This window comes from Astatotilapia calliptera, chromosome 23, assembly GCF_900246225.1.
Source record: "Astatotilapia calliptera chromosome 23, fAstCal1.2, whole genome shotgun sequence".
NCBI lineage: Eukaryota > Metazoa > Chordata > Actinopteri > Cichliformes > Cichlidae > Astatotilapia > Astatotilapia calliptera.
In genome coordinates this window covers 4,337,211-4,362,292 of record NC_039323.1, presented here as the reverse complement: position 1 = coordinate 4,362,292, position 25,082 = coordinate 4,337,211, and the positions used below count along the sequence as shown (strand labels likewise).

General features: G+C 39.1%; 2 protein-coding genes and 1 long non-coding RNA gene across 8 annotated transcripts in view; 1 reads left to right on the top strand and 2 right to left on the bottom strand.

Moving 5' to 3' along the window:
* elavl4 (ELAV like neuron-specific RNA binding protein 4) overlaps positions 1–8,879 on the bottom strand; it is a 70,267-nt gene extending 61,388 nt beyond the window's left edge. For 4 of the 6 annotated variants that reach the window (XM_026157616.1, XM_026157618.1, XM_026157617.1 and 1 more), the window contains exons 1-2: positions 8,773–8,879; positions 7,945–8,085 (exon numbers count right to left, since the gene is read on the bottom strand). In XM_026157616.1, coding sequence (XP_026013401.1) covers positions 7,945–8,085; positions 8,773–8,820 — 189 coding nt within the window. In that variant the 5' untranslated portion in view covers positions 8,821–8,879. The remainder of the gene's footprint in view (positions 1–7,944; positions 8,086–8,772) is intronic. The other 2 variants (XM_026157620.1, XM_026157623.1) reach the window with 1 other exon arrangement.
* Positions 8,880–9,426: 547 nt separating this feature from the next.
* LOC113015732 (uncharacterized) lies at positions 9,427–13,884 on the bottom strand. The gene is made up of 3 exons (XR_003271151.1): positions 13,821–13,884; positions 9,934–10,076; positions 9,427–9,639 (listed from the first exon to the last, which is right to left on the bottom strand). It is a non-coding gene; the product is annotated as an uncharacterized LOC113015732 (long non-coding RNA).
* An 11-nt stretch (positions 13,885–13,895) lies between these two features.
* Positions 13,896–25,082, top strand: part of agbl4 (AGBL carboxypeptidase 4) — a 351,159-nt gene continuing 339,972 nt past the window's right edge. The window contains exons 1-2 of the mRNA XM_026157910.1: positions 13,896–14,001; positions 15,262–15,384. Of these exons, the coding sequence (XP_026013695.1) occupies positions 13,956–14,001; positions 15,262–15,384 (169 nt within the window). The 5' untranslated portion in view covers positions 13,896–13,955. The remainder of the gene's footprint in view (positions 14,002–15,261; positions 15,385–25,082) is intronic.

Sequence of the window (25,082 nt, the reverse complement as noted above, 5' to 3'; positions counted from 1 at the left end):
TGTAAATTTTCATTTTGAATGATCTTTTTCCTTAGAAAAACTAATGAGTAAATCCCACACTGGCCTGCCATTTACAAATCTGTTAACTCACGGTAACCTGAGACAGAAAGAGGATCCCTCGAATGGCGGATGTTAACTAAATGTACATCACATTAAAGGCTTTTTTTCCCCTCTTTGGTGAAATTGAGCTAATCTAGTTGGTGCTTTCCTCCTACATCCTCTTCTCTCCGTGTCACTGGGCATGATACGCAGTCAGCTTAACCCCTGCCTGTGTCACTCTCCCTCGTAGAAACTCCTTAGATCAGAAATGAATTCTTCACGCTGATCCCGGAACAAGGCTGTGCTGCATTTGTCACAGCCACTTTCTTCAACTTTAACTCAAAGCTGTTTGGTATGGCTGGAGCTTTGCAAGCTGCAGAGATGTGACAGGGGGCTGTTTGAAAGCGCTGTCTCTATCTGAGGGTGTGTGCTTGTTCAGCCACTATGTAAACTCTGCACTCTTACAGTCCTCGTTTGTTGTTTTAATTCAAAATCCCTGCTGTTTTTCTACTTCTTCTTTTTTCTAATGCGTGAAAATATCAGGAAATATATATAAATACACCAAATCTACACATGAATGCATATAAACCGAACCTATTAAGCCAGCACTGTGATCGCCCCTCCCTTTTATATGAAAGAGATGATGGTCATAATGGTCTTTGAGGTTGTAACGGAACACAAATGAGAGATGGCTTGTGTAGGTGCCCAGAAAGGCTTAGCTATGCATTTGCTGTTGAGTCTGGCATGTGTTCTGGCACCGAGAGTGTATTCTCAACAGGACTCTGGTGGATTAGTGTCCATTTGGACAACAGAGTGGTCCACAGCTTGGGGTGACATTCAACTTCAGCAGGCCAACAGCTCTCTCAGTAATCATAAAGTTTCCGCTAGCTGTAGATGTATAGATAATGTAAAGATCCGTATTTGCATATAGTTGAAGTAAAAGATGAGGGGCAATCATTAGGACGCCGAGCTGCACTCTTTCTGTTGATGTTGTGCTCTCTAGTATAAACTGTATGTGTAAAATGAAGCCGTAGTGTGGTGGGTCAGTGGATCATGGGGATTTATTGGTGGGCTCTGGGGCTGTGAGGATGGCAGCCCGTTTTGCGTTTGATCCTGGTCGGGGTACAGCCATGCTCACAGGGCGACCGCTGTGGTCCATCTGGTGGAGGCTTTAATCACAACTCCCCCCACTTACACACACACACACACACCCTACAGCAACACAGAACGCGCAGTGTTTCCCACTTGAGGTTCTTTAATTGCCGCTGCTCACTCTACGAGCATTTTATGTACAATATTTACTTTTTGTCGTTTCTGCAGTCATCTTTCTGCAGAAACGAGTCCCCTTTTTTGTTAGAAACTCTGCGGTGTTTAAAACCTCATCAAAAACCCTACGCTATCAGATCCGCATAATTTACACCACTGTGGCTTTTGATAAGAAATAACCTTTCAGAAATTAGACACATCCACGGTCCTTCGTTGAGCTGGCCATCGGCACTGTGCACCAAAACATGCCCACGCCGCACAAATCCAGCTCTCCAAATGTCACTTCATGCTTAACCGCCCTTTCTCATGCTTGAAGAAAAGCGAGTGGGTAATGCACAAGAAAAACCCCACTGGATTTCAGTTTAAATGCCTACATGCTTAGAGACATGTTTCGGTTATTTTGCGTCGTTGGAGCATTTAGCCGATTAAAGAGAAAAAAGTCATTAGAAGCAAACAGTCAAGAAATTATTTTCCCCTGTGAAAATACCAAGACGTTTTGTACAAAAGGCACCAGGCACATTCTGTAGTAAATCTTCGCTTTGTAACATTAAGTCAGGATAAATAAATGTAATTCTGCGAGAAAAGATGTTAAAAGAACGTTTTGAGAGAGCTGGTTTTCAAATGTAATAAGGTACAGATTATTAAAAAAGCAACACCTAATGTAAATATTTTAAAGTCCTGAAAGGAAAGCAACATATAAAATGTATGTTTCCAAAAAGATATAAATATTATATTACAAAAGATTTCTACAGGTTCTAGATAAATCCCCATGATGTTGACAGCATTTCTGCCACTGGTAAATAGTCTGTCCAGTAATATTACCGTCGCTTTCTAATTTTAGAAGGAAAATATTGTTCAATTTCTGGTCCCGAAAGCCGTTCCTGTCCAACGACTTGGCAACCCGCCCTGGTATTCGAGTTTCAGGATAGAGCAATGTGCACTGACTGGCAGCCAAGAGGTGGTGCAAATTCAAACAAGAGAATCGATCAAAAGCAACACTCAAAATTTAAATTCATACTGCCAAATGATCGGAGCCTCCTGAGTAGTAGAGATAACTTGTTGTAAGCCATCCTGCTGTTGAAATTTGGCATGCAAATTTATCACGGTGGCTCTGCTGACCCAAGTTATCAGCGAATATCCCAAATGAAGTAAATTTTGCAATAACATGCAAAAAAACCCAGATTTTATATTCCCCATATAACCCTTTATATCCGCCAGTATGTTTATTAGTAACTGTGATTTAATTGCATAATTTTCCCAGATAGCAATTACATTTATTTTGTAACTCTCTAACATCTACCCAGTTACTTCACAAATAATCATACATATTAAGATTATACAAGAAACACTGCATATGCTATGCTATTAGGGTACATTTATAATTAATGGAGGGTTTAGCAGATAAAGATGCTGCTGCTGTTAGTTGTTAGCCTTACCGCAGACAAAATATATTTGTAGGAGTTTTTTCAGTATAGCTGGATTTTGGTTGCATTTTATGCAAGCTAATCAATGGGGGAACCCCCCCCCCCATCATTTTTTATACATTAAGTCAAGCCAACATATGCTCCAACTGTTAGAAACCAGTGAGCTGCTTTAACGTCACCGGTCATTCTTCATTTGCGTTATTGCACGAGTCAGCCATTCATCATTTGTGACAACGGATACTTTGCCTCATCCCCGGCAATTAACGAATCGATAAAAACGTGTTGGCTTTGAAACCATCAATTTTGAGAGAGTAAAAAACAGTGTTGTTCATCAAAATGCCAGCATCTCAAACGCAGACAATCGCTCAAGTATCGGCACCATTTGTCAGCTCAGCATCAACAGGCGTCTGGCTGTCAACAATGAGGCCCATTTCCTCACATCGCCGATCTTAAAATGAGTTCTCACCTACAAAATGGGCAAAAAAAGAGACTATCTAATGTTCTTTTTGTAAAGGGGATTTTGTTTGCATTATAAATTTGTGTCTATTGTAAAGGAGAAGACTGAGCTTAAACCATCTGATGAGATTATCATCAGAGATGGAGGCAGCGCAGTAAAGGTCTCACACTGGCTAATGCGTCTTTTGTCAAGGTTTATAAGGTTGACATATCCGTAGTACATTGACTGTCAGTTTTATAATAAATTCACTAACCCTGAATAATTCAACACACACAGCATAAACTGCTTTTTAAATGGAGAAATATGTTGACCTAAAATTACATTTTAGCCTCTGCCTTGGACTTCACTTCTGAATAGCATCTGAAGAAAGTTTCTATTTTTACATATTTATTGTTTGCAAACAGCAAAACACGAAGAACTCGCAACATTCGGGAACACAATAGCTCTTTCTCTCCAGTCTTGCCTGTCGCATTATTCTTTCTGTATTTATCCTCTTAAGCCAAATGAAATAACAGCAGCTGGATGTGAAAACATTGTCCAAGAGAGGGAACAAATTTGTTTCTGAAATTAAATGTTATATATTGCCAGGCAAAAGGGCAGCCCTGGGATTTTTTTAAATATTTTTTTGGAATTAAGGAAGAAAACTGAACAGCAAGAAGTGAGATTATTTCATTCAGTGTGCTGAACTGCATAAATGTGGCCACAGACGTGACGTAAAATCCGCACTACAATTTACAAGCCCACTACGGAATTATAATCCCCTACAACGTAAACTGTGATAATTGTGATGACTATGACTAAGTTAATCCATGTATTAAAAGGCTTGTGAGTCAGTGTGGGAATAACAGCAGGTTCTGCTTTACTTTCTGGTGGTGGGTGTGACCTTTTTTGTTTACATTTGGATTAGAGGACTACACGCTTCGAAGATGTCTGATCTGAGCCCTACTACTGCCGTTACATAAGTGGAGTCACAGGTGACCTTTGGCTGGGCGTGGACACATGACACTGCAGCGGCCTATTGGTGGGGTACTCTATTGTTTGTGTTTAGTATACAGAGTGGATAAGCATGAAAAAAAGGTGACAGTCAATGACGGTATGCTGCACACATTAACAGGCTTTCGAATGTGCTATGCTGTACAAAATAAAAAAGACTCCAAGAGAGAAAAAAATACAGTAAGGAAAAAAGCAAACAAGAGAAAATACACGTGTGTGTGTGTGTGTGTGTGTGTGTGTGTGTGTGTGTGTGTGTGTGTGTGTGTGTGTGTGTGTGTGTGTGTGTGTGTGTGTGCATGAGCCTGCAGACACCTGCTCCATTCTGCAGTGATGGCTCCCAGCGGGACACAGGCTCAGCTGCTGATCACTAGGCCCTCCCTGCAGCACTGGTGGTCACTATACGTGCATACACACACAACAAATCTGAACCCTGCAGGCCCCCCTTGCATTGCCCCTCTCTGTGCTCCCCGTAACTGACACACCACATGTGCTCATATCAAGTGCAAACATGACATGATGCACACACACACACATGCGCGCACACACATATACGTGTAAGCTCTACAGTTTCTGTTCCTGCGATGTTGCGTGTAAATTCTCTAGCATATTTCCGTCATAATGTGCTTTAGCCCCCCCCCCCCCCCCCCCCCTCCTCTTATAGCCCCCTATAGCTAAACAAGCTTGGCTAAAACAAGCACGGCTTCAAACCATATTATTGTGCTACAGTTATAAAGAGAATATTACTGGCCTTCTCGCTTTAGCACCTTTTTCCTTACACTTTTCATTCTCAGCTGCTTGGCAGATAAATTAATGGTTCAAAATATTATAAACCAGCAGCATTTGCTTTTGTCAGATCTCAATGTTAATTAACTGCCATCGTACTTGTTTCGCGATTATTTCGGTCGATTCTTGCTTTTGCACATATCTCCATCTCCGTTTCCCTTCCTGTGAACGTTGTTTTCCCTCTGTGGCGTCGCTCAGTCTGCTGCACCTGTTTGTGCCTCAGTGACAGCAGGGTTGTGGAGCACAAATGAACTAATTTCCTGGATACAGAGAACACTGCAATCAAGTAGAGGGGAAATGCAGTGAGCGGCAGATGGAAGAAGCTAATCATTGTTATGAAATAGAGATGACCTCTAACTATCTGCTGGCTGTTAATATACCGTGGCTACACACGTTTGCCAACAGCTATGGTAGCCCCCTTTCTCTTCTTTGTCCCTCTTTGCTTTTCGTTGCTGCGTTGTTGATGAACGGCTTTAGGCAGCTTCTTTTTTTTTTTTTTTTCAAATGTTGAAACATTAAAGATTGGAGTTGTCAAACAAAGCCTTGTGTCACATAGAGAACAGCAGCTGCCTGCAGTGGGTAATCAGTGGAGCTTTCTACAAATTAACAGCATTCAGCTCTGAAGCACGGTGCACTGCAGGTTTTTAGATGTGGGCTTTTGAAAATTAGATTCCAGTGACTGAAAAATTGAATCATTTACAATTAAGTTTTTCTACACGTTATCTACATTTTACCCCCTTTGCCCAAGGTGGTCAACCAGGTCATTCTAGTGCTGTAAACCGATGTGGTGGGTGTGCTTACTCCAGCGTAAGATTTGCATTTGAGCTTCATTAATTTTATGCTCCTCTGTCTGCTGCGTGTGTTCTAATAGATTCAGAATTTAATTTTTTGGATGCTCTCTTAAACACGTTGTCCTAGAGCTTAAAACGCGAGACGTAAGACCGTGAACATGCGCACACACAGGCAGAAACGTTTAGCACAAACACGCACGTGAATGCTCTAAACAAACTGAAGCTAAACAAGATATTTATCCATTTATCAAAGTAGTAATTTACACCAATAGAAGATCAATCCAGTGTCTTAATTTTAAATTGTAACAATATTAAACTGTTGGATTGATTAAATGACAAAGAATTTTGCTAAATAATGAATTTGCCTCTTTTTAAAAGGTAAAGCAATGTTTGGCTGCCGCTGCACAATTAAAAAGACAAAACAAATAAAAAAGCACCAAGGTAGAGGTTGCTGCTTTTGAGGCTCTACACACCAAAGCCACCAGAATCTTCCAGCACATTCATCTAATGTATGCAAATGATCTTGCTGTGCTTAATGAAGGCACCATTAATCACTTTAACGATGGTCTTTTTTAACCAGGGTAATCATGCGCAGGCATACACGCGCACGTTGTCAAACAAATACACAAGTGTATGCGCCTACCTAGGCGCTTGATCGCTCACACACAGACACACACACAGGGATGTGGCTCATTGCTAGAAACACACTGATGGCGAATGTGCAAAATGCCCAAAAAGAACCATTTTACTAGAAATGAAGCTATTTGTGATGAGGACCCGACTGTCACTCAGTTAATAATAAAAATGTGTTGAATTAAAAAAAATTGTTATGCTGTTTGTAAATTTTAATGCAATGTGCAATTAGTCATCTGCTCATCATGCTCCACCCTGCGACCGACTGGTTATTTCTTTAAAATTCCATCTAATAAGATGCTGATAACAGTCAAAAAAATGTTTACATGTCAATCCCATTCACATAATAAACTGAAGTAATTAGTTCCGTTGGTTTCAGGAAAAAATTCATGGTCTGGCAGCTTTATGCAAAGAGCTGATAACACTGTTGTGAGTCTGAACGGGCAGTGGGAAACACATGCTTTGTGCTGTGTATAATAACTAAGCACTGGACAGATGTCTTTGAACTGGCGTAAGAATTCAAAGCAAAAAGGCAAAGTGGAAAAACAGTTTTGAAGCTCAGCTCCTTGCGGACGCATTTCAATGCTTATCCTCGCCGTGTATTTGCATACACTTGACGGAAACCCCTGGATACAGTCAGCAGCATGACAGTGGGTTATGATGGCTTCCGGGAGGCTCTGGGGTGTGGATCTGAGCCAGTTTGAAGGGGAGCCGAACCAATGAAGAGCCCACAGCAGATTAGACACCCACAGCTTCATGTCGCTTTAATGCGGCGAGTCAGGGATTTTCTTACAGCTCTTTTGCCTAAACGCTCAGGGTTTTCTCATGCCCCTTTTTCTCTCTCGTTCCCGTTCCCCTGAAGTAATCGTTTCTATGTAAATTGCAGAGTAATGTTGACTCCGGCGCAAAATATCCCGACTATTTACAGTCTCTCTGCCTCCGCTTGCTAACGTGGCTTTCTCAGACGTTAACTGAAATCTAACTGATTTGACCGGTCTTCTAAAATCACACACGGGCTCCTCAGGGTGTTCAAATGCATTCGTTGAATGTCGAGGTTGTCGTAAAAAGTCTGGAATTTTAACAGCTGCGCTTGTGGCCCTCTTTTTAATTTACTACACATCAATTAATTCATCGTCAGGCAGTAAGCAGATAAATGAATATTTTAGATTCCTAACAACATTGACAAAATTCAACAAACAGGAAATATATTACACTCACAAATGCACACATACACACATGCACGCACACACAAACACCTCAAATTCCCTTGATAACAGTCTGACTGGCAGAGGCTAAAGACAGAGTAGGCGTCCATAATTGAACAAACATAACAATGTAAATATTTACTAATACTATCCATTGGGGATACAGGCAGAATTCCACAATTGATTTGCTCTCTTTCTGCCCTTTTGTTCTTTTCCTCAACACACACACACACACAATTATCACACACACTTACTACTACCACTACCATCGCTTCTCCCTGATTCACTTCTTGTTCCTATGCCATCATTCATTAAAAGGATGGAGATAAATATTGGTCTGTCTATCCTCTTACCAGGGGTGACCTGTAGCCCATCTGGGCTGGCGATGACAGGAGATCCCTGGGAAATAGCGGCGAGTGCGTCTCAGGGACGGAGCCCACGCCACTGGCTGCTAGTCCCGAGAGCTGCCCGTACCTCGCCATCATCTTGAGATGCTGCTCACAGAACACACACACTCATACAGAGACACGGGAGGAGAAGGGAGGACAGAGACAGAAACAGGGGGGGGGGGATAAAAAAGAGAGAGAGAGAATAGGTGTGAGAGAAAGGGAAGGAGAGCAGATAACAGCAGGTAGGAAGGACGATGGTAAAGGACAGAAGAGGGAGTGTGGGGGGTGGGGGACATGAAGAAAGAGGGAGGCAGAGGGGCATTACAGAACCCTTTGCTTTCACACAAATGCACGTGTGAGCATACGCACAGCCATACGCACTCGCGCTAACAGACATACCGTAGGCGCACATGAAGGCACACAAGCAATTTTAGCCCCAGGTGGACAATTTCACAAGCAAGCCTATGTTTGATGGGTTTAAAGGCTACCTTAGTTTTGTTACAATAGGAGGATATAAAGTCTAGACACTGGCTCGCCATTTATTATTACAAGGCGGGATGAGTGAGGGTGAGAAGCGTTGCGGTCCCCTTTTCTGCACCAAGCATCGTGCTGGGAAATATAATAAACAGCTGCTGTTATCAATCATCCCCTCTGTCTTCTAGCTACGAGCATATAGAAGTGTAAAGACTCGCGCACACACACTGACATACGATAACACACATGACAGAATGGTTGGCAGCAGACACACACAGGTGAGGTGCGGAGGGAATAAGCAAATCCAAATGTCTTTACCTCATTGCTCAACAAAGCAGCGTTGAGTGTTCGGCTTATTTCGAACATGTTCAGATTCGGTGCTTTTTTTTTTTCGTTCTGTCCTTTTATTTTCAGATTTTCTTCAGTTTTTTTGTTGTTGTTGTTGTTGTTGTTTTTGCTCCTACCTCCTCTTTTTTTTTCTACAGTTGGGAGTCAGTCCCAGGAACACAAAAAAAGAAAGAAAGAAAAAAATCAAATCAATTTAAAAAGAGGGGGATAAAAAAATCCTCTTTAATTTTCTGATTCTGGAGTTGTGATATTTCAGTCCTCTAGTTTTTGTCTCTTTCTCCCCTGTCTGCTGATGCACTTCTGCTCGTTGTGGCTGTAGTGGTGGCGTTTGTGCCCAGGGTCTCCGCACACGTCTAAGCAGTCAATATGCTGTCTTTTAAAATCTCCCCAGAGTCAGCACATTAAAACAAGCAGTCAGGCAGTCGGTGGGTCGGTGGGTCGGGCTGGCGGGCTGGCTGGCTCCCTTATCTGTCCCCCGCACACTGGCTCACACAATACGCTCCGATCCTCACACTGCTCACTAACAGATTAGCCTGTCCCAAAACATTGCACTTAGTTTAAACTCCCCTCCCTTTTTTCTCTCTCTCTCTCTTTCTCGCTCTCTCTGTGTATCGCTCCCTCTGGCTCTCTCCTATGCTCTCGCTCTATCTCTCTCACTCCATCTCTCTCTCATCCCCCATTGCTCATGCACTGAGGCAGCTACAGTTCTCCGTGCTACCACAAGGTGGGAAGACTGTTCTAGCAGCAGCGACACCATCGCCGCCACATCCCTTCCTCTCCGTGCCACTCCTATCTTTCCTTTCATATTATCCTCTTCTCTCCTCTTTTTGGGTGTGTCTATAACACACAGATGCAGATTGTAAAGGAACATTTATACTTAGACTGGCTCTCGCTTCATCGTCAGATCGAACATTCAACCGGCATTAACTAATATTCTAGGAAGTGCGAAAACTCATATTGTTTGGGTCTAATTATGATGTAGATTACATTTGAAAAAGGGCTATCAAGGCTTTCCGGAAAGAAGGAAGCATTTAGTGCTTTCTTTCATGTGGCTAAAAAATAAAGTAATGGAATGTAGTCAAATCTGCACCTTCTGAGGAGGAACCACAAGGGAGTGGAAATTAAGGGTACCTCTTATTAATATCTACCAGCGATGGAAAAAGTGAGGGTTGAGCAGATGCAAGCCTCAAGGTCAGGCAGTTGTCCTTTTCCTCAGCAGGGTGTGGCACAGAGATGACGAAGCAGCTAGTCACAGACATGGCAGGAGATCCGAACTATGGAAGAGAAAAGCAAAATAAATAAATATTAAGGGGATGTGAGCCAAGAATATGAGTCACTAGATCCTTGAACTCAGTCAACAATACATAAAAAAAATACCACACCTGCATCTGATGTGGTAAACATGCAATTTGTGCTTATTTCTGAGAAACTAACAGAAAAAAAAGTAGCTTATGAGGGTGACGGTTTTAAAGTAAATGGGCTCGTCGTCGTCTGCGCTAATCAAATCTTAGCTTCATGAGTGTGGCACAGCATTTATTCCCAGTGCTTTAAATGTGCTTTTTGCTGTCTTGGATCAGAGCAGGGAGAGCGGCCAGTTAATAGCAGCCTATTGACACTGAACCATCTGTTTAGGTGGATGCTGTCCAGCACAGTGGAGAGAGGGAGGAACAGACAGAGAAAGTGTCAGATAAAGGGAGAGGAGTGGGTGATGATGAATGGATGATAGAAGGGGTAATGGTAAGGTGTAAAGCAGTGTGTTAGCAAATTGCTACTTTTAACCGATGTTTATGTCAACAGGGGAGGGAAATATATGTAGAGAGACTCACACTCACATCAAGGATGCGGCACGTAATATTGTTTACATGTTTTAAATTAGCACATTTTCCTTTTCTTTAAAAGAAAATTGCTCGCTGTAGCAAGTTAAGTGATGGTGTCATTAACAGCATTACTATGTTATGGCACTGTTGCGCCGTCTTGGCTCCAATTCCACTTATTTTATTTATTTTTTCCTTAGAAAAGGACTGCTAGCCGCATCCCTGTTCCGTAAAGCCGCGGTCTCTGGGGACGGCTGGTCCGGCACAGCCCTGGGGGGAGCTGTCAGTTGAATCATTCAGAGTGAGAGCTGATTCCTCAGTCAGCTGCCTCTCAAGCCTTCCTCTCTGACCCAGCCTCACTCCCCTGAGCCCCCTGATTGCTGTCACCATAGTGATTCTCTATGTACTGCCGGATGGTCTCTACTTCCCTACTAAGCCCTCCGCACCCGGCCTCACACAACTGCCCATCTCCAACTCTGAGCCTCTTGTGCCCTGTGTTTTTTATTTTTGCATGACTTGTTTCTTCATCGATGATGGACTATATGCGTGGATGTCCTCAGCTGGCTGGAGTAAAAAGGATTTCCCTGTAGTTGCTGGAATACAAATGTAGAAAAACACAGATTTCGTCCTCTTGAATACACATATGCCGGGATAAAAAAAGAAAGAAAAGAAATTCTTTGTGTCAGTGTTTTTTTTGTGGCACAAAGCTACAAATGCTGACTCATTTGATCAGTTTGCGATTCAGAAGAAAGACTATCTTTCTGAAAGAATGAAAAAATATATTTTTTGTATATTTTTTCCACTGATTTAAATGATGAGGTGTGTAATCCAGTCACTACCAAGCCACACTAACCATGACAGGACTGTCTACATGTGAAGCACGATCGTATGTTCAGAGGGGTCAAATATATTTTTATAGGCGTGTGAAAATACACTGTCATGAGAGATAATTAAAATTTGAGAGTCAACATGTGTGGAACCTCTCTTGTGTGTTATTCTGGTTTCGGTGATCCACTGAGCAGACACCAGTAAGTAGAAGTAAAGCACACATGCAACTTGGGGAGAAAGAAAGATTTCAACTTCTTCAGGCATTTTTTAAGAGGACACACTATTGTTGAATGTAAAGCTTTAAAAGAAGAGGAAAGCCATAAAAAGATTTCATGCACCTTTTCGTTCTCCTGTAATATCGCTAATGTGCATAGGCATTTAAATGATAAAACAAGTTTTATGTCCTGTCCTAACTTTCACTGCAGGATACCATTATTTCACAGGTACTGTTATAATGTCAGGTAAGTTTTTGGAATAAAATTTTGTCTTTCACAAACTGATGTGAGTTTCAGCCATGAGATGTAGTTACACCGAGTATCCATAGCCAGGATCTTATGGAACATCCGAACACTCCCATGCAGCCTCTCTATTTGATAAGAGCTGAGAAACAAGGGAACATGTAGCGTGTCTAATTCATTCTTCTCATGCTCCATAATTTAATTTCAATCTCTCTCTTGAAAATGAATGATTGTACCACCGTACAGCTCTTTAATTGGCATAGTGTTAAAGGAATGACATGGCATGGCGGACAGCTATTCAATTTTCAATTTTAACAAAATATTACACAGGAGCCCAGTATTCTCTTCCTGTCATCTGAGAAATAATCAGTCCGACCTATCTACTCAGTGGCCTGTTGATGCTCGACATCAAATACAGATCACACATGCACATGGGGAAAAAAAACCCATTGCCCTCTCTCTTGTCTTATTCATTTAGTCCTGTTACACACAGCTTATAACCTGAAAATTTGCAGCAGCCTGTATGCTCTTGCTCCAGGAGTTGTGCCGCTGCTCATTTGATGTACTTAATCAGGTGCAGCCTTTGTAATGGGAAAGGAATAGGGCCAGGCTTGATTGGCCTTGATGACATCTCTGCTCCAATTGTCTAGAAAATCTCCAGCTTTAATCAATCTGCAGGATAATTCAGAATCTCTGGCTGCTGCTTGCATTGATTGGCTTTTTCTCTGAAAATACCTTCAAAATGAGGTTTATTTCAGGTATGACTGCAATAAAACTGAGGAGGGTGCAGTATACAGATTACTATTTAATTTGCAATGGGAGTCTTGTCTAGTTTACTGATTCCTGTAGAATGTAAATGTCGCCAGTGTACATTGTTGGTGTACTTGTATGGCTTGTGCATGGGGCAACACCACAGGGCTTTGCAGTGGGTGATAAAAACTGCCAAATTCTAACCATCTATTGGCATCCAGCTAGGAAGCATCAGTGAACAGCTTAATGGACACTTTAGAAAGAATACTCACTACAGCCATAGCCTGTACATCATCCTGAAAAGCAGGACAAACTTATCCAGTGCCATGAATCCAACATAAAACTAGGTTTTTAAAAAATATTTATTTATTTATTCTTTTGAATGTATATTTGTGTGTGTGTGTGTGTGTGTGTGTGTGTGTGTGTGTGTGTGTGTGTGTGTGTTAGAAGAAGAATTACAAGATATCAAATCTTGAACCATAAAGGTTTTCCACCATTTTATTTAATTACTCTTAGCCTTGATGTTAATTCAGTATACGTTTGAAATGCATGTGTAATAAGAAGGAAGGCTTACTCCCGATGTTTTCCAGGGACTTCGACCTTCTGGGTGACACCAGTTGTGTCTTATTTACACTCCTCTGGCTCCTCTTAAACTTTAGAGTTCAGTTTAAGATATTAGTGACCACTTTCAGAGCTCCTCATGGTCAGATGCCTCCCTAGATTAGTAAACTACTTCATCCAAACTTCATATAGTAGATCAGCTGATTAATACTTGTTGGCTATACCTAGATCCAGGTGCTGGAGATTGTGCTTTTCATGGTGTGCTTCCAAGTTCCAATGGATTTAAGATCGGTCGACCCTGCTGATAACTTTAAAAAGAAGCTTTGGACCCACCTGTGCATGTTTGGTTTTATCCATGTATTTTAGTTTATATTGTAAAACACTTTGCGTATACAGTCCTTCTCAAGAACAAAAGTCACAAACTTCACTTCCTTTCTTACTAACTTGAAATTCTGTGAGTGACCTTTTCAGAGTTGCAGTTTTTTGTTTGTCCTGAACCAACCATGCTTTGATAAATCACAGCTTACTTTCAATATTTAATATTTAATATTTAATGATTTTTGTAACCACTAAACAAACATAATCAAACACCGGGTTTATTACTTACTCATTGCCCGGGAGAACCGATTTCTTGGGTGTCTTCTGTGCAGCGGCTCCCTGATGAAGGTTGCAGCGCCTCTCCTGCTTCCTTTTGCTCCGTTGCCGTGGTAACTCCCAGAGAGCGTCGGCTGCTTTGTAGCAGATGGAGAGGAAGATGGAGGAGAACACTGTTAGCGATGTCGACGCTGGTGTGTAAATATGAGCTTTAACACGGCAACCTGTTCATTGCTATACAAACAGAGGGACGCGCGTGATAGCCCGTTATCTCACAATAATATGCGCGCGTGACTGGCTCGCTAGGTCTCTTTTTATGGACGCTAACGTTAAGCGTGTTAACCTCCTAGCTAGCAGGTGCAAAAATGTAAACACAGTCCTGTCACCAGCAAGCGTGAGCTAGCTGTGCTGCTGTTGACTTTATTCAACCATATTATGAGCTACATGTGCGTTTAGGTAATTGCTCCCATGACAAGTTAACCGCTGCATAGCCGAGCAGACTGTTTGTTAAATTGTGTTAGCTAGCTTTGTTACTCAGACTGCAGTGAGCTGGTGTGGAGCTAATTAGCTTTCCGTTGTATCTGAAGTTTTCTCTTGGTGATTAAAACCGGTGTTTGTCTCTTATCCTTCTAAATGAAAGCTACCGTAAATGAGCAGTTCTTAACAAATGGTACACGCCACTGTAATGGGGGGAGGATTAAACAAACAAAACGCACATTTAAACCAATAATAATATTTGTTGTGGCAGGGGTTTTATCATGTTTATCATAGTTCACTTATGCTTTTTTTTTTTAATTTTATCTTATTAATTACCATCATTGGACTCCACAGTTGTGAAAAAAACCTCTTTGCCACCTTCCTGATTATTGTTGTTTGCATATTTGTACAAAACGCAGCTTTATTTATTGTTTTAATTTTAAAGATCTAAACTAAATATACTACTATTTTATTAACGAGCAACGGCGTAAGAAATGGAAATGAGTTACGGTATTAACTTATTAAAAGTCCAGTTGTACTTCACTTGTTCAAGGAAAAGTAACCATGTGTTGAAATTGTCTGTTGAAATGAACAGCCTAATTACCACTTAGTGCTAATTACTAATACCAATAAAATATATAAAATCAACACTTCTTATACTGTTGATGTTGTGGCGCTTCACATTTAACAACAACATTATGTGAATTAGTTATCCCTATCCTTATATCTTGTATTTTTTATAGACTTGGTGTGTGTGTCTCCTTTTTCATTCTAATAAAAGTCAACATGACAACAACATAAGAAAAGGAACCATTTCTTTTTTCTATTGGAGTAAATACCTGTCCTTACTTTAATAACAACAACTGTATTATATTATATGAAATTTTCATATACACCTGGGAACTAAGGGTTTACACACAGTGGTCGGAGACTCCTTTGAGTAAAGTTAAACTCTACATTTTGCACTTGTTCTTTAGGCCGTGAAGCTGGGGGAGAGGATGCCTTGGTGGGCAACGTAAACAAGCTGATGGTGAGCCCACCAGGATACTCAGGAACTCCACGAAAAGGACATCTGGTTTTTGATGCATGCTTTGAAAGTGGTGAGTAACTGCAAAACACAATATTTAACCTTTAGACATAATTACAGGGTGCACACTTGGATGGAAAAGCAAGACTTTCTCATGCTGGCTGACACTTTTTTTAAGCAGATTTGTTTAGCAGAAAAGTCAGATAATTGATAATTGTTAGATCAGATGCTGTACTGACAGCTACCCACATCCTGCAAGCACAGTGACCAAATCACAACAATCCCTTCTTCTCCATGCAACCCAGGTTCCCAGTGAAGGGTGGGTATATATGCTGACATTTGAAAAAAATCTATTGTTAGATAACACAGGCTATCTAACACAGGTCTTATGTACTGTCATAAGACCTGTGTTGAAGCCGAATATTATTGGTTGTCACTGCTGCCCTAGCACACTGACTGTAGTTACCCAAAAGCAATCAGTGGGTCAGCTTTAGCTAGATGCTGTTTGAACATTTGTACAATTCTTTTGTTATGTGATCTTAATATTTGTAGTTTAAAACAATTTTAAATCTGACATGCCTCTGTCCATTGTTAGCTAGCATCTTGTATATTTGCCCTCGCTTTGTATTTCCATGGCTGAATCTAAATTTTTTAAACAATAATTTAAAAAAACTCGATAGACAAAGTGGCAACCTATGACATCTGTTATTTATGTTCCTGGGCTGGAGCGTGGTTGTGGTCAGAATACAGTATTTGCTACCTTTTTAATTGAGCTTGCAAGTTTTAACAAAAAGTTTGTATTTGTTACATCACCTAGATTGTCTGCAATGTGGCTTTGCTCCCTTAGTGTCTCCATGTGTGTGTCAGCGAGAGCATAAACTAAACCTGCGATCTCTACATCATCCTGTCTGTTATCTTCCATTTCGTTTGTCTGAAATTGTTTTCTAAAACTTTTTATCCATACACAGGGTCCTCACAGTTCAGAAATTTTTTTTGTTGTTGTTGTGAAAGTGGATGAGATGCTGGTACTATTGATCCCTGAAATCTTTTCACAGTAAACTGGGCAACAACCCTGTTGCACTCTGTTTTTTTCCCCCTGCCTTGTTTTTCCTTATCTAGCAGTTGAGAATCAATTTGATTTGCGTGTTTGACTGCAATCTCCTGATGAAGCTGTGATTTCTGCTTGCCCTAGCACTAATTTGGAAGACTTAAAGAAGTTCCAAGATGCAATAATAACTACAGACTCGTGTTGTTAACAGTAGTAAGTGTTACCTTAATTTTATGGGAGACAGTCACATTTTTAGTTTTTACCGAGGCTGCATTAAAGCAGCATATTCAGCACAGCAGTCTCTTTGTTTAAGCAGTCAAACACACCACAGAGCTTTAGACACAAAAGATGCTCCACTTTTAATTTTTTTTTTCAGAAGTTGCTGGCGTTTCCCTTTTTATACACAACTACTATGTATGCACATTATATTGCATTTAGCTGCATTTTTATTTCATTTTCTAAATTGAACCCACATATTTGAACAATCTGGTCATTGCTGACAGAGGCATGACCAGAGAGCACAGAATGTAAAAACAGATCTCTGGACACCATCCGCACCATTAATAGGGACAAGTCCTCATTCTTACACTTTTATATAAAAGTTTCTGGGATTTTAAAATATTTACTAGGCAAAAATAGTAGTTAGCCCAGGAATTTTAAAATAGAGGCCGTTGTGCTGTTACATTCTAGATAACGTGTATAGCTCATGCTTAAATGTGGATATATATGCACGTAGTATGTAGGCTTGTAAAAAATATAGTGCTGTTGTTCAAACATTTACTCATTCTCTATATACACGATAAAATACAAATGTTTTACAATGCACATTTTGCGGAATACTTCATTGGCTCTTGTTCAAATTTGATTATTCGTTCAAACCTCTGCCCACACAGGACCGAACCATTTATATATTGCGTTACATCCACAAGAGGGCAAACCGATACCTGGACAGACATACTTATAAAGGCATATCAACTTAAAGATCTCTCTTAAAAGATTTGCATTCCAACACATCACAAAACTAAACTAAACAAATTAATTAGGTTGTATTTAATAGGGATTTGACAACCTATTCGAGCTCTGCTGTGAAAAGCGTGGAACAATAATGATCTTTTCCCTAGCATGAAATGGAAAGTAACAAACCACCAGGGAGCTGCAGGAAGCTTTTATCAGTATATTATTTTCTCTGAATCTGAGGTAGTTAACGAACTCTCTGCTATGATTACCGCAGGAATATTGTTTATTATTTTGGGTCTTAATTGACTCATGTTGGGCCAAAACGCCATTAAATTTAGCGTTTTTTAAGATTCTTGTTTTTTAGACACAAGATACAACTGCTTAGTTAGCTAACGTATGCTAATGTACCTGCTGTTATCATTTACTGTGAATTGCAAATATAAAAAGAAGGTAAAAAAGTTGGTATAACAAAAACCCAACAAATCATAAAAACATAATAGACAAATGTTAAATTTAACTCTGTTTACCTTTAGTTGCTTAACTGATATTGGTTCATTGGTTCAAATCATTTTCATTTTCTTCTTGTGTCAACAGCGATGTATCTGAAGTCTGAAGCTGGACTTAGGAGCACGCCATGTAGTTTTTTCTGACATTGACTCACATATGGTACAGCTATGTGGTATTGTGGTGGTACTGTGATAGCAGTCTGTTTGCTTCCCCTCAGCAGTGTCGCATTTGTTGTGGAGGAAATCCAGCTAGGTATTTTGTGTAGGTCAGAAGAAAGATAGCCACTTGTAGTGTTGATTATTTTCCACAATTAATTTTCATTGTTTGATTGAAAAAAAAAAAATCAATTATATAATTGAATTGAGGCTGCTGTACGCATAAAGTAAGATGAAGTTAAATATGCTCCAGATTCCTTTGTTAATGGCCTTGCTTTCTGCTAGTGGAGTGGCATTAAAACGAAAATGAAGAACTGCATGTTTTCAGCACCGACAAGGTCGGCTGGTTAGACCCACAAGCAGGCTAACACTCAAGCACCAAGTAGGCAGAATAAATCAGGGAACCAGCAGGCTCTCTTTGGGACTGAATCGCTGTGTGGAGATTAGGTTCAGATGGTGCTCAGATTTCATATTTCCACAGATAAGCCCATTTTGGTTTCTGCAGACTCAGATGAGCTTTAACTTCTCCCTGTTTACTTTCTGTTGTCTGACTTTGGTGTCAGTGTCAGTGTTGTTCTCCAGTGCTGATTCTCTGATGCACTTTTTCAACAACCTGGAAGTCAGTGGATTACTACTAACAATTAAGTTGGGTTAGGCTTATTCACAAGAGGAAAGACAATCTTTTATAGACATATAGTGGGATAGATAAACCTTATCAGACTCATATGTGAAGGAAAGTACAAATGTGTAGTAGTAGAGGGTTATATTAGGAGGATTTTTCTGCAATATCAGTGTGGTAATTGCCCTTTTTATAAATTTGCCTTTTTTTCCCCCAGATGACATGGCCAGAGGAGCTCAGACATTGATTAATGGGTGCTGAGCTCCCTCACAGGGATCAGCTAACATATACATGTCTGTGGCTCCGGATTTATCTCCTGAATGGTTTATGGAATTGATATTAATCTCTTTCCAGTAAATGCTTAACTAAAGTTAGAATATGGAATAAATTGATATTTGCCAGATATTCTCAAATTAATGCCCTGTTGCTGTTTCATTTAAACACTACTGGTTTTAACAGCATTGCTTTAAAGTTCCACTTCACAGTTTGTAATTTTGCTTTTTACAGAATTCTTTACATGTGCTTATTTTTCTACAAGTTATACTCCATCTGAAATCTATGTATTTGTCTACAATAGCACTTCTTGCTGTTCATATGTTTGTTGTCATCATTTACCATAGTAAAAATAAATGTGCTGCAAACAAAGTACCACTCTCTTTACTAAAGATAATATTACTTCTTAATTCTAAATTCTTAATTAAAATTTAACAAAATAAAAAGCAGAAATTTTGGCATTTTCTTAATTTATTTTTGTTTGTTTAACTTGTTCTGAGTTTCCTGAGGACAAAATTAAACATGAGGTAAGAAATACAAATGGAAATTTCTATAAATTTATCAGAGGAAGAGTTCTCTTTGCCCCTCTCTTAATCAGATAAATAATACTAACACTAATTACCCAGAATTACCCTAAGTTACTTTGTTTTTTAATGTATTTTTATTAAGTGGAAACTTGCATTAGGAGAAGTTCTTATTTATAATATTTCTGAACATAAGACTGCACAGATTAACTTTAAAAAAACAATCCTTGGATAAAAATGTAAATGTTGTGGTAAAGAAAATACATGCAGTTAAATTGTGAAAGAGCAAAATTTGTTCCCTCATTCTTTAATTGTATTAAAGATGTTGAACAGCAGCACAAGTGTAGGTTCATCTAACCTGAGAATACCTGCCATATTGTGTTTACAGTAAATGTTGTACCTCTGCTCAAACTTTATAAGACAGGTTGCATAAGTCAAGAATGTAAAATGAGCTTCTGGTTTCATATATTCAGTCTGATATTTGTGATACGAGTGAGGGAGAGGAAATTGGAGACAAATATGTAAGCTCCTGCCACACATGTTCATTTCTCAAGGCAATTGAATGGGCCTTTTATGACAGTCTGTGTCTGTTTTACTTCTCTCAGACTAGATTGAATAGTCAGTATTTCAAGCACATGTTTTCATGTGAAAATGATGCATACCTATAGGAAGGATCTTTGCCCGACTCCTGATGCTATCTGCATCCCGTGTACATTTCCATAAAGCACAGCTTTTATTTTCTCGTCTTCATATAGCATAGAATAAAATCTAATTGGTTTATTAAAACAGACACTGGTTATGTAAGCTGTTTGCCAAAGGTATAAAACCTAATTTACATTTAGATGAGGCTTAATTCACTTTGTTGTCTGTGCTGTGCTGATCAAGTCAGTGATGGCCTACAGATTTACATACAGTGTGTCTCAGTCAACAGGCCCTTTGACACAGAGTCATTATAAACCATTAAATGCCTTTTACTGTACTATGCCTAAAAAATGAGCATGACAGTTCTCTCAGTGTTTGGTACAGTACAGCTTGAACACTGTGGCTATTTTCATTCTCACTGGTTTTGTTGAACATTTTGGATTGTATAATTTGCCCAGTGTTATTAACACCCATGTAAACTTAGAGTTTTACTTACTGAGATCTTTTTTTTATGTAGTACAGTAGGAAATAGAAGATTTTGCTAATCTGTAAACATTTAAGCTCTGGCCTATTGTTGTGTATTGTGTCAAATGGCAGAGATTCGTGAAAGTGATAAAAGAAGTCTAATTGTTTTTAGAGTGAAATCCAAATGACATTCTTATCTTGTCTTGTCACACGCTCCAACTGTTGACATTTTTAGCCCAAAAATTCTTTTGTGAATGCATCCTCACAATGTCGCTGACTAAAGAGCCATCTGTCTGTACAAAGAACGACACTGACAGCGCAGGCCTATTGTTTTACTGCACCTCTGGACCATGCACCAGATATAATTAAGCACTCATTGATTAGACCGACCGCTCTCTGCTGACAATGGCTTGCATGATCAAAGAAATTCCCCAGCGGTGACAAGTGTTTAATGGGGTCTATTGATAAAGACAACTCATAGACTTTACAGTCAATTCACTCAATACAATCCAACTTATATTGCAGACTGGAGAACAGATATTGTCGAACTGCTATGTCCATATCGTACTACAACCAAAATAGTCAAGGCTGTCAGATACTGTTTGAAGTCATAGTGTTTCCTGAGCCTGAGTAATTAACCTGATTCGTAAATAATGTAACAGCTTGTTAGACTATGAAAGTAAAAAATTACACACTGACTCATGGTAATAATTTTCTCTATGACTTTATCGGTGTGTCACCTCGTTGCGAAGGGATTTCGGCCCACCCTTTGCTACAATGTTCAGTTTTTTTTAAGTTTGCAGGCACAGCTCTCTTAATGTCCCACCAAAGCATTTAAACTGGACTGAGGTCTGAACTGTGACATCACCACTGAATCACCACCTGGATTATTTTCTTTTTCAGCCATGGTTGTAGATTTGCTGAAGTGCTTGGAATCTTTGGCTGTGTCCAAATTCAGGTGCTGTATCCTTCGAAGGACCTGGCCTACCCGGTCTACGCAGGTCTTGTTGGATGACCTGCTGGTGGCCGAGCTGTTGAACAAATTTCTCTGGTGGCACGACAGTGCTAATAGCTGGTATGAGGTGTTTGTGCCTATATGTGTGGTTGTGCATTATGACCAAACGTCTCCATTTTTGTCTCATCTGTCCAGAGGAAATTGTTCCAGAATCCTTGTGGTTTGTTCAGATGCAACTCTTGTGTTTTTGTTTTTGTTGTTTTTCTTTGTTAGAGAGAAGACTTTTCTTTTGGCAGTCCTTCCATACAAGACATACTTGTTCAGTCTTCTTCTTATTGTGCTGTCATGAACCTTAACATGCTAACTGATGCCTGTAGGGTCTGAGATGTAGCTCGTGTGTTTTTTTATTGCAGTTTCCCTAAGGATTACATGGTCTGACCTTGGGCTGACTTTGATGGGATGTGTTCTCTTAGGGAGATTGTGTTGCTGTGTTAAGACACACCTGAATGCACCAGACAAAACAAAAATGTCCAAAACTTCTACTTTTACAGAGCTGATCACACTTTCTGATGATCCGTTAAAGTGCATTTGATTAGTTGCGCCTGGGTGCTACTTACCCTCTTAATTCATGTGAAAGCAGTAAGCGTGTCCTTAGTTTTTTACAAACAACAAGTCTTTTTCACATGACTGTGTATTAACTTCCAGTTAGATAAATAATGAATATCTTATCGAACTCTCGTGCACCACTTTGTACAGAAAAGCTACAGATAGATATTCATTACGTTCATATCATCCAGCATTTAAAAAAAAAGAAGTGTTCCTGTGCCTCAGGTCGACTGCATATGTTGCTTATGTAGCTCTAATAGTGACTTTTGAAGACTAAATAGGAGATTTAGAACAAAGATTTTTAAAAGATGTTAGAAATATGAGTGTTTAAAACAAGCTTCTGATCATTAAAACCCAATTACAATGCTGATTTCTACTCGTAGTGGTTCGGTTATACGTATTATATCCCTAATACTTGAATTAAAAGAAAGCAATTCAATGTGCTATTCAAAATTCACTTTTGACTAAAGATATGGCCACCATTATTAACAGATACTGGCGCGTTTTTACCTCGGGAACTATAAATGCAATGATGGTCAGCAATGTCATTTTACTTGTAAAACAAAGATTTTATATCATCCGGACACAAGCAAGACTTTTCCAATTAAGGGAATAATTTAATGTAAAACCAGTAATGTGATAAAAATGCTTAAATGTCCTTGTGGGTTGGCATATATCGGTAAAACATCCAGACCTCTGAAAAATATTATTTCCGAACATAGATGTGTTATTGGAAATCGTGATCAGAAAAGTCCGGTTTCCCACCACTTTAAGCGTATGAATCACAATGTGTCTTGTCTTAGTTATATTGGCATTGAGCATGTACAGCTTGCAAAAAGAGAAGCGGGCATTAATACTTAACTTTTACAGCGTGAACTTTATTGGATTTTCACTCTAGAGATTTAGCTACAAAAAGTCTTAACGAAGAAATGGACTTTGTCCTTTTTTATGACTCCTTGTATTTCAGTGTTATATTATATGTTCAGTTTTTCAGTGTATTTCTTATGGATTCATGTGTTTTCAGTTGAGGGTCATATTGTATTTACTGCATCTAATAATGCAAGTGCCCCTTTAGACTTGATGACGGGAATACCGGACGGCAGTGTAGTGTCTTATTAAGAGCTTTGATATTGTATTTTGTGTATATATTTCTTAATAATAATGTTTTACTTGACAGACACTATATAAGATGATATAGCAATTTTTTAATTTGTCTGATCAACTGCATTCATTTCAAATGTTAGATATTACTTGTTTTGAACTTCAGCATGTTATGGATTATGTTTTGTTTTTTGTTTATTTATTTATTTATTTTTTTGTGGAGACATATTTTTATGTTTCTGTCGCAAATTTTTTGTCCTATAAAAGATCTGGTTCCTGATTGGATGTTATGACATGTTGTGGTCATGTGACTGTCCACAGGGGATTTAAGATGGTCCTGCCTTGTGTTTCAACGTCTGATAAAGAGCAGGTAGGGATGGGAATTGATAAGAATTTGTGATTCTGATTCATTATCGATTCTTATCAGCTCCATTCTTGCAAATTAACTACATGCTGCGTCGTCAAATGTTTGTGCACATTGGAGGTATTCCCCCTCTTTGGTGTGATCAGTGTTGGGTCATTACTCAAAAAAGTAAAGTAAAAAAGTTATTACATATATTACACAGAACACTTTTCTTAAAAGTAATATAGTACATTACAAGACATTTGTTATACGACTCGTATACTTATGTTGTACTATGCGTTACTTTCACGTTACTCTGCAAAATGATCTGAAACACACTGTTTCATAATAACCGATTAGCAATATAATTTAGAGTGGTGCAGTGTGCGGATCGTTAATTACCGACACAGATTCTTAATAATAATTATCTTGTTAATTCTACTTCAAATCAAATCAAATTCAAATCAAATTCAAATCAAATTCAAATTTTATTTGTCACACACAAATGCTTGGGGGTGAAATGCTTGTAGCTGTACAATGCCCGACCATTAAATGACAGAAGAAAAGTTTTACAATATTTACAATTTACTACAAAAATTTACAAATTAACTTAGGAATTTACAGTAAAGAATGTGCAAATAGCAGAAGAGATTATAAAGATAAGGATTATAAATTATACTTAGGTATAAAACAATGTTAGTAGTCGTTAGAATTAGTTTTGACACCATATCAGTTTCAAGGTAAACATGGTAAGCATTAATGTTTACCATGAAACATTGAGCAGAGGTGATGAGTAAGTAATAGTAATAGCAATAATCTTCAACAGTTTTAAGTCTGAGCAATACAAAATGTGGTATTTATATTTTCCAGGAGAGCTCACGCCAAATTAATATTTAGGGTGTTGCTATTCTTCTGGGCACACATTAGGTTAATTTGGCTCATGTGCAGTGATGGATAATAAGTAATTTTCCCTTATTTTCCAATGCAGAGCGGGTTGGATTGATACACTGACATAAAAAAGTCTAGTCTGAGCTGAAATTATATTTTGTTATATTTTTACACATTCATTAGCTGTTAGTCATCAGCAATAAATATTTACTGCCCAGATGATCATTACTGTATAAATTAAGGTTTCCAACCCTGACATTACTGCTTTGATGAAATATCTACAACCTCTTCATGGATTTACTCTAGATTATAAATAACCCATTATTAATAATTGATAAACAAAGACTTTCTCTTATTTGTTTTAAATTAGAAAACAATAGTAAATAAATAAATGTCTGTAAGGAGATCGGTAGTAAGATAACATGGAAAAAACAGTCCCTTTAGTCACTGCTTATGTAGGTTGGCTTATCTCATTTTGCTTCAAGTGTATTTTTCTTTTCTTCCAGCACTCAGCAGTGAGTTTAATTTGTCTGGCCTTATCTTCTCCCAGAAACTGTCATGTCACAGTTGCAGCGACCCTCTGAAAAGTGATTGATTAGAGTCCCGACTAAAGCAAAATTCAGAAGACAGAGATCAAAAAGAGATGGTCGGAAAAAGCTTGAGAAATAAGGTACTACAGAAGGAAAGA